The sequence below is a fragment of the Hyla sarda genome, chromosome 1 (assembly GCF_029499605.1).
Source record: "Hyla sarda isolate aHylSar1 chromosome 1, aHylSar1.hap1, whole genome shotgun sequence".
NCBI lineage: Eukaryota > Metazoa > Chordata > Amphibia > Anura > Hylidae > Hyla > Hyla sarda.
In genome coordinates, this window is record NC_079189.1 from 155,270,531 (window position 1) to 155,285,804 (window position 15,274).

The following is a 15,274-nucleotide window of genomic DNA, read 5'->3' on the forward strand; positions in this document are numbered from 1 at the left end:
ATGTCAGACCCTCACATGCCAGGCTTTTCTTTAGGCGGAATGATTGGCAGGCTGTAGAGCAGTTTGGCAGCCCTTTACCATGTGCCTTCCTGTGACCAGAATGCCAGTCCCTCACACGCCAGGCTCCTCTGTAGGCGGAATGATTGGCAGGATGTAGAGCAGAATGACAGCCCTTTAACCGGTGCCCTTAGTAACCAGAGTGCCAGTTCCTCACATGACAGGCTTCGCATATTTAACAAATCTACAGGATGAATGGTTGGCAGGTTGTAGAGCAGTGTGGCAGCCCTTTACCCTGACCAGAATGCCAGCCCTTTACCCTGACCAGAATGCCAGCCCTTTACCCTGACCAGAATGCCAGCCCTTTACCCTGACCAGAATGCCAGTCCTTTACCCTGACCAGAATGCCAGTCCTTTACCCTGACCAGAATGCCAGCCCTTTACCCTGACCAGAATGCCAGTCCTTTACCCTGCCCAGAATGCCAGTCCTTTACCCTGACCAGAATGCCAGTCCTTTACCCTGACCAGAATGCCAGTCCTTTACCCTGACTAGAATGCCAGTCCTTTACCCTGACCAGAATGCCAGTCCTTTACCCTGACCAGAATGCCAGTCCTTTACCCTGACCAGAATGCCAGTCCCTCACACGCCAGGCTCCTCTTTAAGCAGAATGATTGACAAGCTGTAGAGCAGTGTGGCAGCCCTTTACTCTGTGCCCCCCGGTGACCAGGCTGCTAGCCCCTCCACACGCCTGGCTCCTCCTATGTAACACATCTACAGGCTGAGAGGAGGAGGAGGGCACACACAGGCAGGACCCAAACAAAGCTGCGGCTCCCCAGTGTCAGCGCCAAGTACCGGGGCCGCCATGACATAACGCGGACGGTATCAGCGGGCAGCCCGGGAGCACACAGCAGAGGAGGCGGCGGCGGGGGAGAGAGCGGCGCTCCGGCCGCGGCAGCCAATGAGCGGCACGTCTCCGGCGGTGACATATGCAGCAGGCAGAGTAGCTGGAGAATAAAGATGGCAATATCTGTGATCCAGGCATGCCGCAGCCTGGCGCTCTCCACCTGGCTCCTCTCCTACTGCTTCGTGCACCTGCTCTGCATGGACTTCACGGTGGCCGAGAAGGAGGAGTGGTACACGGCCTTCGTCAACATCACTTACCAGGACCCGGCCAGCGGCAGCAACCGGACGGAGAAGAGCGAGTGCGGGCGCTACGGGGAGCACTCCCTCAAGCAGGATGCCTGGGGCTTGGCGGTGATGCCCTCCCCGCAGGACAAGCTGGCCTGTGACCCCGCCGCCAAGTTCCCGGTGCCAGCCTACGCCGGGAGATGGGTGGCCCTCATCCCCATAGGGAACTGCACGTGTAGGGAGAAGATCCGGCACGCAGCCCTGCACAACGCCTCTGCCGTGCTCATATATAACGTGGGATTCGGGAATGACACCATCACCATGTCCCATCCAGGTCAGTGCCCGTCTGCCCAGGTGTCAACACTGCCACATGGCACCACGGCTGCTGCTATCGATGTCTACAGGGGGCATCATATAGTTCTCCATGTGTACCAGGGGGCATCATATAGTTCTCCATGTGTACCAGGGGGCATCATATAGTTCTCCATGTGTACCAGGGGGCATCATATAGTTCTCCATGTGTACCAGAGGGCATCATATAGTTCTCCATGTGTACCAGGGGGCATCATATAGTTCTCCATGTGTACCAGGGGGCATCATATAGTTCTCCATGTGTACCAGGGGGCATCATATAGTTCTCCATGTGTACCAGGGGGCATCATATAGTTCTCCATGTGCACCAGGGGGCGTCATATAGTTCTCCATGTGCACCAGGGGGCGTCATATAGTTCTCCATGTGTACCAGGGGGCGTCATATAGTTCTCCATGTGTACCAGGGGGCGTCATATAGTTCTCCATGTGTACCAGAGGGCGTCATATAGTTCTCCATGTGTACCAGGGGGCGTCATATAGTTCTCCATGTGTACCAGGGGGCGTCATATAGTTCTCCATGTGTACCAGGGGGCGTCATATAGTTCTCCATGTGTACCAGGGGGCATCATATAGTTCTCCATGTGTACCAGGGGGCGTCATATAGTTCTCCATGTGTACCAGGGGGCGTCATATAGTTCTCCATGTGTACCAGGGGGCGTCATATAGTTCTCCATGTGTACCAGGGGGCGTCATATAGTTCTCCATGTGTACCAGGGGGCGTCATATAGTTCTCCATGTGTACCAGGGGGCGTCATATAGTTCTCCATGTGTACCAGGGGGCTTCATATAGTTCTCCATGTGTACCAGGGGGCGTCATATAGTTCTCCATGTGTACCAGGGGGCGTCATATAGTTCTCCATGTGTACCAGGGGGCATCATATAGTTCTCCATGTGTACCAGGGGGCATCATATAGTTCTCCATGTGTACCAGAGGGCATCATATAGTTCTCCATGTGTACCAGGGGGCATCATATAGTTCTCCATGTGTACCAGGGGGCATCATATAGTTCTCCATGTGTACCAGGGGGCATCATATAGTTCTCCATGTGCACCAGGGGGCGTCATATAGTTCTCCATGTGCACCAGGGGGCGTCATATAGTTCTCCATGTGTACAGGGGGCGTCATATAGTTCTCCATGTGTACCAGAGGGCATCATATAGTTCTCCATGTGTACCAGGGGGCGTCGTATAGTTCTCCATGTGTACCAGGGGGCGTCGTATAGTTCTCCATGTGTACCAGAGGGCATCATATAGTTCTCCATGTATACCAGGGGGCGTCATATAGTTCTCCATGTGCACCAGGGGGCGTCATATCCTTCTAAATCTGTACCAGGTGGCATGATATCCTTCTAAATCTGTACCAGGTGGCATGATATACAACAGGCTGCTTCATGTGTACCAGGGGACATCATATACATCCTACTTCTCTATGTGTACCAGGGGTATAATATTCATCAGACTACTTCATGTGTACAAGGGGCATCATATGCATTTTACTACTTCATGTGTTCAGGGGGGTATCATATACATCCTACTACTTCCATGTGTACCAGAGGGCATCACATACATCAGACTATTTCATGTGTCCCAGGAGGCATCACATTATTGTGTACTACGGGTGACTTTGGCACTGTGGGTGCTGCTGGCAATGATGCTCTCCATCCCTCCGTGTTCTAGGAAGAATTTCATTTCTGATGACTTAAAGAGGTAAGCCACATATTTTTTATTTTTTTTATATTTTTCCTGGCTGCAAAAATAAAAATAACAAACTTTAACTCAGCTCCTGCTGATCCCGCTTGACTGGTGATACACTGAGCGGCAGCGTGTTGTAACGGGCCCCGACACCAGGAAGAAGGCATCGGGCTTATTACTGACACTGCCACATATTGTATCACCATCTGAAGCAGGACATTGCTGCGGCCAGTGATAAGGTCAGCGCAGTCTGAAATGTGGGGCCCCAGAATGCGGAAGAAGACCGAGGCTGAAGAACGGGAGAGCGATATTGGCACATCGGGGGAGCAGTGGAGTTTATGGTTATAATTTTTATTTTTGCATATATATATATCAGTGGAATACCCCTTTAAGACACATTACTTTTTGGAGCATCAAAGCTTTTAGGTGACATCACTGTCATATTACTGGTTATACTACAGGTAACTATGGACAATCCACCACATCTTGTACCAGGTGGCATCACGTTACTGTACACTACTGGTAACTTGAGGACATCCCACTGCTTCTCCATGTGTACCTGAAGGGACCACATTACTGTACATTACAGGTGACTGAAGACATCACACTATGTATCCATGTGTATCACGGGGCATCACATTACTGTACACTACCGATGACAGGATATCCCACTGCTCCTCCACGTGTAACTGGGGGCATCACATTACTGTACACTACTGCTGACAGAGGATATCCCACTGCTTCTCCACGTGTACCTGGGGGCATCACATTACTGTACACTACTGCTGACAGAGGATATCCCACTGCTTCTCCACGTGTACCTGGGGGCATCACATTACTGTACACTACTGCTGACAGAGGATATCCCACTGCTTCTCCACGTGTACCTGGGGGCATCACATTACTGTACACTACTGCTGACAGAGGATATCCCACTGCTCCTCCACGTGTTTTAGGGGCATCACATTACTGTACACTACTGATGACAGGATATCCCACTGCTTCTTAACATGTTTTAGGGGGCATCACATTACTGTACACTACTGATGACAGAGGATATGCCACTGCTTCTCCACGTGTACCTGGGGGCATCACATTACTGTACATTACTGGTGACAGAGGATATCCCACTGCTCCTCCACGTGTTTTAGGAGGCATCACATTACTGTACACTACTGATGACATAGGATATGCCACTGCTTCTCCACGTGTACCTGGGGGCATCACATTACTGTACATTACTGGTGACAGAGGATATCCCACTGCTCCTCCACGTGTTTTAGGAGGCATCACATTACTGTACACTACTGATGACAGAGGATATCCCACTGCTCCTCCACGTGTTTTAGGAGGCATCACATTACTGTACACTACTGATGACAGAGGATATCCCACTGCTCCTCCACGTGTTTTAGGAGGCATCACATTACTGTACACTACTGATGACAGAGGATATGCCACTGCTTCTCCACGTGTACCTGGGGGCATCACATTACTGTACATTACTGGTGACAGAGGATATCCCACTGCTCCTCCACGTGTTTTAGGAGGCATCACATTACTGTACACTACTGATGACAGAGGATATCCCACTGCTCCTCCACGTGTTTTAGGAGGCATCACATTACTGTACACTACTGATGACAGAGGATATCCCACTGCTCCTCCACGTGTTTTAGGAGGCATCACATTACTGTACACTACTGATGACAGAGGATATCCCACTGCTTCTTAACATGTTTTAGGAGGCATCACATTACTACTGTACAGCAATCCAAAAGGGAAAGAGAGAGCTCCAGCTCCACAAAAAAAAAGTATAAAAAATTTCCGACTTTAGTTCATATTCTCTTAAAATCCAAAAAAGACAAAACAAGACATAAAGTGCTCTGGTGAGTTAAAAACCCACGTCCACCGATGCATTTTGAACAGTATTTTTCTTAGTCATGGCATAAGATCTGCTCACTCTGAAACATTTATATATACTGAGGTGTTCACTCACACACCAACATTGCCCCACCTGCAACAGGTGGAGCTACTTCCAACTGGAAGGATTCGTAGCAAAATGACCCAGGAGAAACAAGCTTTCATATATATCCAAAAAATAGGAATATAATGAAAATGTCTCCAAAACATAACAAATGTAATGAAAATATAGAATATAGAAAACAAAACAGTTAATAAATATACGCTAAATCATTTCTGTAATTTATGCCTAACGTATACCTCATGCCTACATTACTGTACACTACTGATGACAGAGGATATCCCACTGCTTCTCCGTGTGTACCTGGGAGCATCACATTGCTGTACATTACTAATGACAGAGGATATCCCACTGCTTCTTAACATGTTTTAGGAGGCATTACATTACTGTACACTACTGATGACTTTGGACATTCCACTGCTTCTCCACGTGTACCTGGGGGCATCACATTACTGTACACTACTGATGACAGGATATCCCACTGCTTCTTAACATATTTTAGGGGGCATCACATTACTGTACACTACTGATGACAGAGGATATCCCACTGCTTCTCCACGTGTACCTGGGGGCATCACATTACTGTACCCTACTGATGACAGAGGATATGCCACTGCTTCTCCACGTGTACCTGGGGGCATCACATTACTGTACACTACTGATGACAGAGGATATCCCACTGCTTCTCCACGTGTACCTGGGGGCATCACATTACTGTACCCTACTGATGACAGAGGATATCCCACTGCTTCTCCACATGTACCTGGGGGCATCACATTACTGTACCCTACTGATGACAGAGGATATGCCACTGCTTCTCCACGTGTACCTGGGGGCATCACATTACTGTACATTACTGGTGACTGAGGGCATCCCATTCTCCACATGTACCTGGGTCACCACATTATTGTACATTACAGGTGACTAAAGACATCTCACTATGTCTCCATGTGTACCACGGTGAATCACATTACTATACACTAATGGTGACTTTGGACATTCCACTGCTTCTCCACGTGTACTTGGGGGCACCACATTACTTCACACTACAGTACTGGTAACTGAGGACATCCTATTGCTTCTCCATGTGTACCGAAAGGCGTTATATACATTCTGCTACTTTGTTCTGTCTACCAGGGGGAATCATATTACTGTACACTACATATGACTGATGGCATCCCGTATACCACAGGTAGCATCACTTTACTTCTTCATCTTTCTTCTTCTGCATATGACAGGTGACTGAATACTCCTCTGTGTGCACTAGATGTAGTATATCACATTACATTATACTACAGGTGACTGAATACTCCTCTGTGTGCACGTGATGTAGTATATGACATTACAGTATGCTACAGATGACTGAATACTCCTCTATGTGCACTAGATGTAGTAGATCACATTAATGTATACTACAGGTGACTGAATACTCCTCTGTGTGCACTTGATGTAGTATATCACATTACAGTATACTAAAGGTGACTGAATACTCCTCTGTGTGCACTAGATGTAGAATACCACATTACAGTATACACCAGGTGACTGAATACTCCTCTGTGTGCACTAGATGTAGTATATCACATTACAGTATACACCAGGTGACTGAATACTCCTCTGTGTGCACTAGATGTAGTATATCACATTACAGTATACTAAAGGTGACTGAATACTCCTCTGTGTGCACTTGATGTAGTATATCACATTACAGTATACTAAAGGTGACTGAATACTCCTCTGTGTGCACGTGATGTAGTATATGACATTACAGTATGCTACAGGTGACTGAATTATCCTCTGTGTGCACTAGATGTAGAATACCACATTACAGTATACACCAGGTGACTGAATACTCCTCTGTGTGAACTAGATGAAGTATATCACATTACAGTATACTACAGGTGACTGAATACTCCTCTGTGTGCACTAGATGTAGTATATCACATTACTGTATACACCAGGTGACTGAATACTCCTCTGTGTGCACTAGATGTAGTATATCACATTACAGTATACTACAGGTGACTGAATACTCCTCTGTGTGCACTAGATGTAGTATATCACATTACAGTATACTAAAGGTGACTGAATACTCCTCTGTGTGCACGTGATGTAGTATATGACATTACAGTATGCTACAGGTGACTGAATTATCCTCTGTGTGCACTAGATGTAGAATACCACATTACAGTATACACCAGGTGACTGAATACTCCTCTGTGTGAACTAGATGAAGTATATCACATTACAGTATACTACAGGTGACTGAATACTCCTCTGTGTGCACTAGATGTAGTATATCACATTACTGTATACACCAGGTGACTGAATACTCCTCTGTGTGCACTAGATGTAGTATATCACATTACAGTATACTACAGGTGACTGAATACTCCTCTGTGTGCACTAGATGTAGTATATCACATTATTGTATACATCAGGTGACTGAATACTCCTCTGTGTGCACTAGATGTAGTATATCACATTACAGTATACTACAGGTGATTGAATACTCCTCTGTGTGCACTAGGTGACTGAATACTCCTCTGTGTGCACTAGATGTAGTAGATCACATTACTGTATACTAGAGGTGACTGAATACTCCTCTGTATGCACTAGATATAGTATATCACATTACATTATACTACAGGTGACTGAATACTCCTCTGTGTGCACGTGATGTAGTATATGACATTACAGTATGCTACAGGTGACTGAATACTCCTCTATGTGCACTAGATGTAGTATATCACATTAATGTATACTACAGGTGACTTAATACTCCTCTGTGTGCACTAGATGTAGTATATCACATTACTGTATACTAGAGGTGATTGAATACTCCTCTGTGTGTACTAGATGTAGTATATCACATTACAGTATACTACAGGTGACTGAATACTCCTCTGTGTGCACTAGATGTAGTATATCACATTACAGTATACTACAGGTGACTGAATACTCCTCTGTGTGCACTAGATGTAGTATATCACATTACAGTATACTACAGGTGACTGAATACTCCTCTGTGTGTACTAGATGTAGTATATCACATTACAGTATACTACAGGTGACTCAATACTCCTCTGTGTGCACTAGATGTAGTATATCACATTACAGTATACTACAGGTGACTGAATACTCCTCTGTGTGCACTAGATGTAGTATATCACATTACAGTATACTACAGGTGACTGAATACTCCTCTGTGTGTACTAGATGTAGTATATCACATTACAGTATACTACAGGTGACTGAATAGTCCTCTGTGTGCACTAGATGTAGTATATCACATTACAGTATACTACAGGTGACTGAATACTCCTCTGTGTGCACTAGATGTAGTATATCACATTACAGTATACTACAGGTGACTGAATACTCCTCTGTGTGCACTAGATGTAGTATATCACATTACAGTATACTACAGGTGACTGAATACTCCTCTGTGTGTACTAGATGTAGTATATCACATTACAGTATACTACAGGTGACTGAATACTCCTCTGTGTGCACTAGATGTAGTATATCACATTACTGTATACTACAGGTGACTGAATACTCCTCTGTGTGCACTAGATGTAGTATATCACATTACAGTATACTACAGGTGACTGAATACTCCTCTATGTGCACTAGATGTAGTATATCACATTAATGTATACTACAGGTGACTTAATACTCCTCTGTGTGCACTAGATGTAGTATATCACATTACAGTATACTACAGGTGACTGAATACTCCTCTGTGTGCACTAGATGTAGTATATCACATTACAGTATACTACAGGTGACTGAATACTCCTCTGTGTGCACTAGATGTAGTATATCACATTACTGTATACTACAGGTGACTGAATACCCCTCTGTGTGTACTAGATGTAGTGTATCACATAATATACCAGCTGAGTTTCAGTTTGTGGGTAGGGAGGGCGGATCTGTGAATAGAAGGGGCAGAAGGACTCCTTGGTTTCATAGAACATCCATGAGACTTTAACATGATCAGTCTGTCAATGGAATCTGCTGGAGAAGACCCGGGGCTGCACTGCGGTGCATGGGATGACGCTTAACCTCCTGAGCGGTATTCCCGAGCGTGACTCAGGATTAATTTTCCCTGCCAGGATTGGTAACCCCGCGTCACGCTCGGGGTAGAATTACAGAGTTCCCGGCCGGGCTGCACGATATATCGCAAAAGCAATGCGATGTAGCGATGCGGCCCCCGGGAAAACATGTGATTATCTGCTCTGGTCGGCTCCCGTTGCGGGGGCCGGCCAGAGCAGGTAAAGAAAAATACTAAAAGTCAGTGTTTCCCTATCAGGGGGCCTCCAGCTGTTGCAAAACTACAACTCTCAGCATGCCCAAACAGCCAAAAAGAGCTGTCCGGACATGCTGGGAGTAGTAGTTTCACAACAGCTGGAGGCCCCCTGTTAGAAAAACACTGAGCTAAATGTAAAAGGAAAAAGTAGTAAAATAAAAAAAACTTTTGCTCACCTAGTCCCGGTCCCTGAAGATGTCGTTCCCCTCCGTGCGCTCTGGTCCCTGCTCTATTCATCTTACAGGACCTTTCACTTTTCAGCCAATCACAGGCCGCAGTGGTGTAAAGCCTGTGATTGGCTGAAGGGGAAATGACTTGTTCTGCAGCAAATACACTAGGTTTGAAATCTGCCTGCAAACCTAGTGTATTCTGCTGCAGGACAAGGATGTGACAAGGTGACCGGGGGGGGGGGGAGAATGTGACAAAGGGGGGGATGTGACATGAAGGGGGGGGGAAATGTGACAAGGGGGGGGGGAATGTGACAAGGGGGGGGGGAATGTGACAAGAGGGGGGAATGTGACAGGGGAGGGGGAATGTGACATGAAGGGGGGGATGTGACAAGGGGGGATTTGACAGGGGGAGGGGAATGTAACATGAAGGGGGAGAATGTGACAAGGGGGGGAATGTGACAGGGGGGAATGTGACAAGGGGGGAATGTGACAAGGAGGGAAGAATGTGACATATGGGGGGGATGTGACAAGGGGGGAATGTGACAGGGGAGGGGGAATGTGACATGAAGGGGGGGATGTGACAAGGGGGGGATTTGACAGGGGGAGGGGAATGTAACATGAAGGGGGGGAATGTGACAGGGGGGAATGTGACAAGGGGGGAATGTGACAAGGAGGGAAGAATGTGACATATGGGGGGGATGTGACAAGGGGGGAATGTGACAGGGGAGGGGGAATGTGACATGAAGGGGGGGATGTGACAAGGGGGGGATTTGACAGGGGGAGGGGAATGTAACATGAAGGGGGAGAATGTGACAAGGGGGGGAATGTGACAAGGGGGGAATGTGACAAGGAGGGAAGAATGTGACATGGGGGGGGGGGATGTGACAAGGAGGGAAGAATGTGACATGGGGGGGGGATGTGACAAGGGGGGAAGAATGTGACAAGGAGGGGGGAGAATGTGCGGGGGGATGTGACAAGGGAGAGGGGGAATGTGACAAGGAGGGGGGAGAATGTGCGGGGGGATGTGACAAGGGAGAGGGGGAATGTGACAAGGGAGGGGGAATGTGATGGGGGAGATGTGAAATGGGCGGGGGGAAGATGTGAGATTCAGTGCAAAAAATTGTACCGCTTTTGGTACAAATTTCCAGAAAGAATCACACCGCCAGGGAGGTTAATGTCTGCGTGCACATTAATTGCCTATTCCGTAGGAGGCTGCAGCAACCTGGGTAGAATTTCTATAGCGTGAACCCAGCCTTTTAGTTAGCTTTTTATTGTTGCCAATAGCAACCAATCAGAATTCAGCTTTCATTTCTTCTAATATTGTGGTAAAATAAAAGTTGAGCTGGGATTGGTTGCTATGAGAAAAACAAAGACAGCTTGATAAATCTCCTTCATGTAATATGGAAGCTGGGTGTCACAACAAGGGCATTTATTACCTAAGATTGTTTGCTTTGAATCCGTGGTCATAATGTGAATTTAGGACCAAAGCCATATAATCTCTGTAGCCACATTACAGTAAAGGTGATCTGACTGTTACTATACTGACCTTTCCCTCATTGCATATGCTATATATTGAGTGTAACATACCAATCAGATCGTAAAAAGAAATAAATAAAGAAGCAATCTGATTGATTGCTATGGGCAACTGCACCACTTTTTCGCTGTACAAGTTTTGATAAATCTCTCCATTTGGGATGAAAAAAAAATTCTTACATGTAGGTAGATCTATCAACCCTTGTGTAGAGGAACAGCGGGGCAGTTGCTGATTGCAACCAAACAGATTCTAGTTGCTTTAAGCAATTGCACCTCTGTTTCTCTGCATAAGATTGTATGAACTTTCCTATGGTGCACGACTAGAAGCTGTTGTATTAAGTACCTCAGTTCTTTGCTACTAGGTGGAATTGCACCAATGAAATCTCTTCCTGATGCCCTGCGGAGCATAGCAGGGTCTACTATGCAGTCTAGCCTCTACAGTCTCTCTCGACCAATCTTTAGCACCAAGGGCAATTATCTGAATATTACAAAAGGTGTCCCTCTGATGATCCTTCTTACTGACTGAGCGGAAAACTTTATTTTTACTGTGCAAATTCCCTTGAAGATTGTGACATTGTGTTTGGTATAAGAGTTGTCAGTGGTAAAGCTTGACAAATCTGCTATCTTGAAGCCAGTAAAAAAAAAAAGTTAGGAGCCAAGATGTGGCACGTCACTAAAGTTACGTCATACAATATGTTATTGGTTTCCCCTTATCTCTCCCTGTGTCACAGTCATTAGTGTCCCTTTTAATTACTTTGACACAGGGAGAGATGAGGGGACACTAATGACTGTGACACAGGGAGAGATGAGGGGACACTAATGACTGTGACACAGGGAGAGATGAGGGGACACTATTGACATCGACACAGGGATAGATCAAGGGACACTAATGACTGTGACACAGGGAGAGATGAGGGGACACTAGTGACGTCGACACAGGGATAGATAGTGTCCCTTCATCTCTCCCTGTGTCAGTCATTAGTGCCCCCTCATCCCTCCTTGTGTAAGTCATTAGTGCCCCCTCATCTCTCTCTGTGTCAATATCATTAGTGTCTCCTCATCCCTCCTTGTGTAAGTCATTAGTGTCCCCTCATCTCTCCCTGTGTCAAAGTTATTAGTGTCCCCTCATCTCTCGTTGTGTCACAGTTATTAGTGTCCCCTCATCTCTCCCTGTGTAAGTCATTAGTGTCCCCTCATCTCTCCCTGTGTCAAAGTTATTAGTGTCCCCTCATCTCTCGTTGTGTCACAGTTATTAGTGTCCCCTCATCTCTCGTTGTGTCAGTCATTAGTGTCCCCTCATCTCTCCCTGTGTCAGTCATTAGTGTCCCCTCATCCCTCGTTGTGTCACAGTCATTAGTGTCCCCTCATCTCTCCCTGTGTCAGTCATTAGTGTCTCCTCATCCCTTCTTGTGTCTCACCTTTTATTAGATGAGCCTAAAATAAAAATGTTATCTTATTGTTCCCTCATATCTCCCTGTGTCAGTCATGAATGTCCCCTTATATCTTCCCTTTTGTTCCACAGTTATTAGTGTCCCCCTTATCTGTGTCATAGTCATCAGTGTCTCCTCATCTCTCCCCGTGTCAATCATTTATGTCCTCGTATCTTAAAAAAAGAAAGAAATAAAAAAATCAGTTTTAATTAATTTATTCTCCTTTCCCACCCTGATTCTCTGTTCTGCCTACGGTCAGCGCTCTGGTGTTCAGCAGAAGATGTCTTCAGTCGGCGCCTTGTGAAAGAGCAGCAGATGTCACATGACTTTTATAGTCAAACAGCAGCATTGGCGGTCACACTCAGGCAAGGCCGGTAATTGACTGCTGTGATCACCTGACATAACACTGCAGAAAGAAGGGGGAGATCAGCGCAGGAATAGAGGCGGAGATAGTTATACAGATTTTTTTTTAATTTATTTATTTTTAAAGATGGACAATCCCTATTGGAAAGGGATTTGTCAAGCACTGGTCTGTGGTAGAGTAATTCTGCTTCCTTGTAATAACTCTAGCTCTAATGGGTGTACATTGCTCCTTGGCTGAGGCTGTTCATTGATGTCTACATTTAGTTACGTAAAACCAGAGTCGTTCTGTGTGTGATGGACTGTGCTATCTGTTATTTGTAGATCACATGATACTTATTGAGGGTTTTTCACTTTTTTATTTATTATTATAATTTTTTTTTTCTTTTAACACTTATTTATTAGAATTGCACAATTGAATAAAAGGTTGATAACTAAGTGTTTCATAACATCTCGGACATCCTTATTACATGATGCAGGTGTTTGCTGTTCCTGTATTGTTTTTGCACACATCTGTAACAATGTTTCCCAACCGTCAGTTCTTTGGAGAGTTGCAAGTACAATAGCTGTCGCTTTAAGGGTAGGGTCCCACGTAATGGATCCGGCGATGACCGACGCTATAGTGTGCCGTCTGCTTGTAGCAGCAATCCACCACTATGAGCAGATACACAAGGACGTGTGAGTTGCTGCGCCCATGTGCAGTGTACTCAGACATTGCGGCTGCTCTCGGCCTAGCTCCGGAAGCAGCGACCTTGATGTCTGGGAGTACACTGCGCTTGCGTCTGGCGACTCGCAGATCCCTGTGTGTCTGCTCTTGACAGCGGATTGCTGCTACGAGCAGATAAATCAGGCACAACCGGAGGGAAGCTAATAGGGTTGGTCATTGGTGTATTTTACGCTGTGGATCCCTTCTGTGTGACCCTACTCTTAGGGCATATTGCAGTTCCATACATCCAAGTAGGGTTGTTTTGGCTGCAGGCACATGGATTTCTGTATGGCCTATTCAGATGAATTAGACAGTCACAGAAATTCCAGTAACAAATATACCATGTGAATTCACCCTTGGGGGCTTGTCCACATTGTCAAATAACTGTGTGGTATTTAAAAATTTGATTCCCTTCATCAAAAACTGCAATTTTACCTTTTAAAATTGTCATGCGTTACTAGGGTATGCCTAAGGGGGCATGACTAAGGGGGCACGTCCCCGAAACACCGTTGCATCCAAGGTGTCGAGCAGATGGAAGATCACAGCTCCTATTTGTCTGTTTATCAGCTTTGCTCCACTTTGTAGGAAGATTTAAAATAAAGTAATGAAAATAAAAAGCTTTGAATACTTCTGAAACGGTCTTTGGAAATCATGGACATTGCTTAATACATTGTCTAAGCCCACTGTGTGTTACCTTATCCTGATTTAAAGGGAGTAGTGAAGCTCACTTGTGGGATCCTACATGATATTGTGTAAATTCAGGCAGACTCTGTTGCAACCGAAAATCCTCACACAGCAAATTTTGGGCTGATTTTGAGGTGTCTTTTTTTTAAATTTAGTTTTTGTAAAATTTTTTCTCAGATCATTTTTTCCCATGTGAACATGCCCTTACCGTAGATATGGCAGATTGTTTTCAGGATAGGCACAGCAGTAGCGGTTTGCTATGAGGTTATGTGGTGATAACCAAGATTTTATGAAATGCTTTGTCAGGATTTCCAAGAAGGAGCACCTTTCCTGTTCTGCCTTTGGTAAAGGGTATGGGAATCTCCGATCTATATGGTATATTTAAAAGGAATACTATGGATTGTCTGTGTGTGTTTTATTGAGTGACATCTGAATCATCCATTTATCTAGATGTTAGATAATACTCTCCTCAGCATTGAAATAAAACACCAAGAAGGGTTAAATTTCCAAGCACGTAACGCCAGTCTGTGGCATGTGGGAGGTGAAATCTGATCGAGTCAGTACAGTATAAACAAAATTCAGCAGTAGAATAGTGAAAAACATGGCACACACCACCATGTCGTTGGGATCACTGTATGTTTATTGTGGCATCACAGCAAAAACATCGGGTCGCTCTGGCTGACACCCCAAGAGAGAAGGGGCAAGGTAGCTTAAACATATGGGGAGATTTATCGTAACCTGTGCAGAGGAAAAGTTGACCAGTTGCCAATAACAACCAAGAAGCTATCTGATTGGATTGGATACAATGAGCAACTGGTCAAATTTTCCTCTACACATGTCTTCTCTTTTTTTGGTTCTGCTTTGTTTTTCCCTGTTGGCTTTAATGTGAAGAATACGTAGCGCTA

General features: G+C 45.5%; 1 protein-coding gene across 4 annotated transcripts in view; it reads left to right on the top strand.

The window, feature by feature from the left end:
- Window positions 1-785: 785 nt before the first annotated feature.
- The window catches only part of RNF150 (ring finger protein 150), a 168,500-nt gene continuing 154,011 nt past the window's right edge, over window positions 786-15,274 (top strand). For all 4 annotated transcript variants that reach the window (XR_008890682.1, XR_008890683.1, XM_056562913.1 and 1 more), the window contains exon 1: window positions 786-1,460. Coding sequence is in view for 2 of the 4 variants with exons in the window: in XM_056562913.1 (XP_056418888.1) it covers window positions 1,016-1,460 (445 nt within the window). In the remaining 2 variants the exon portion in view is untranslated. The remainder of the gene's footprint in view (window positions 1,461-15,274) is intronic.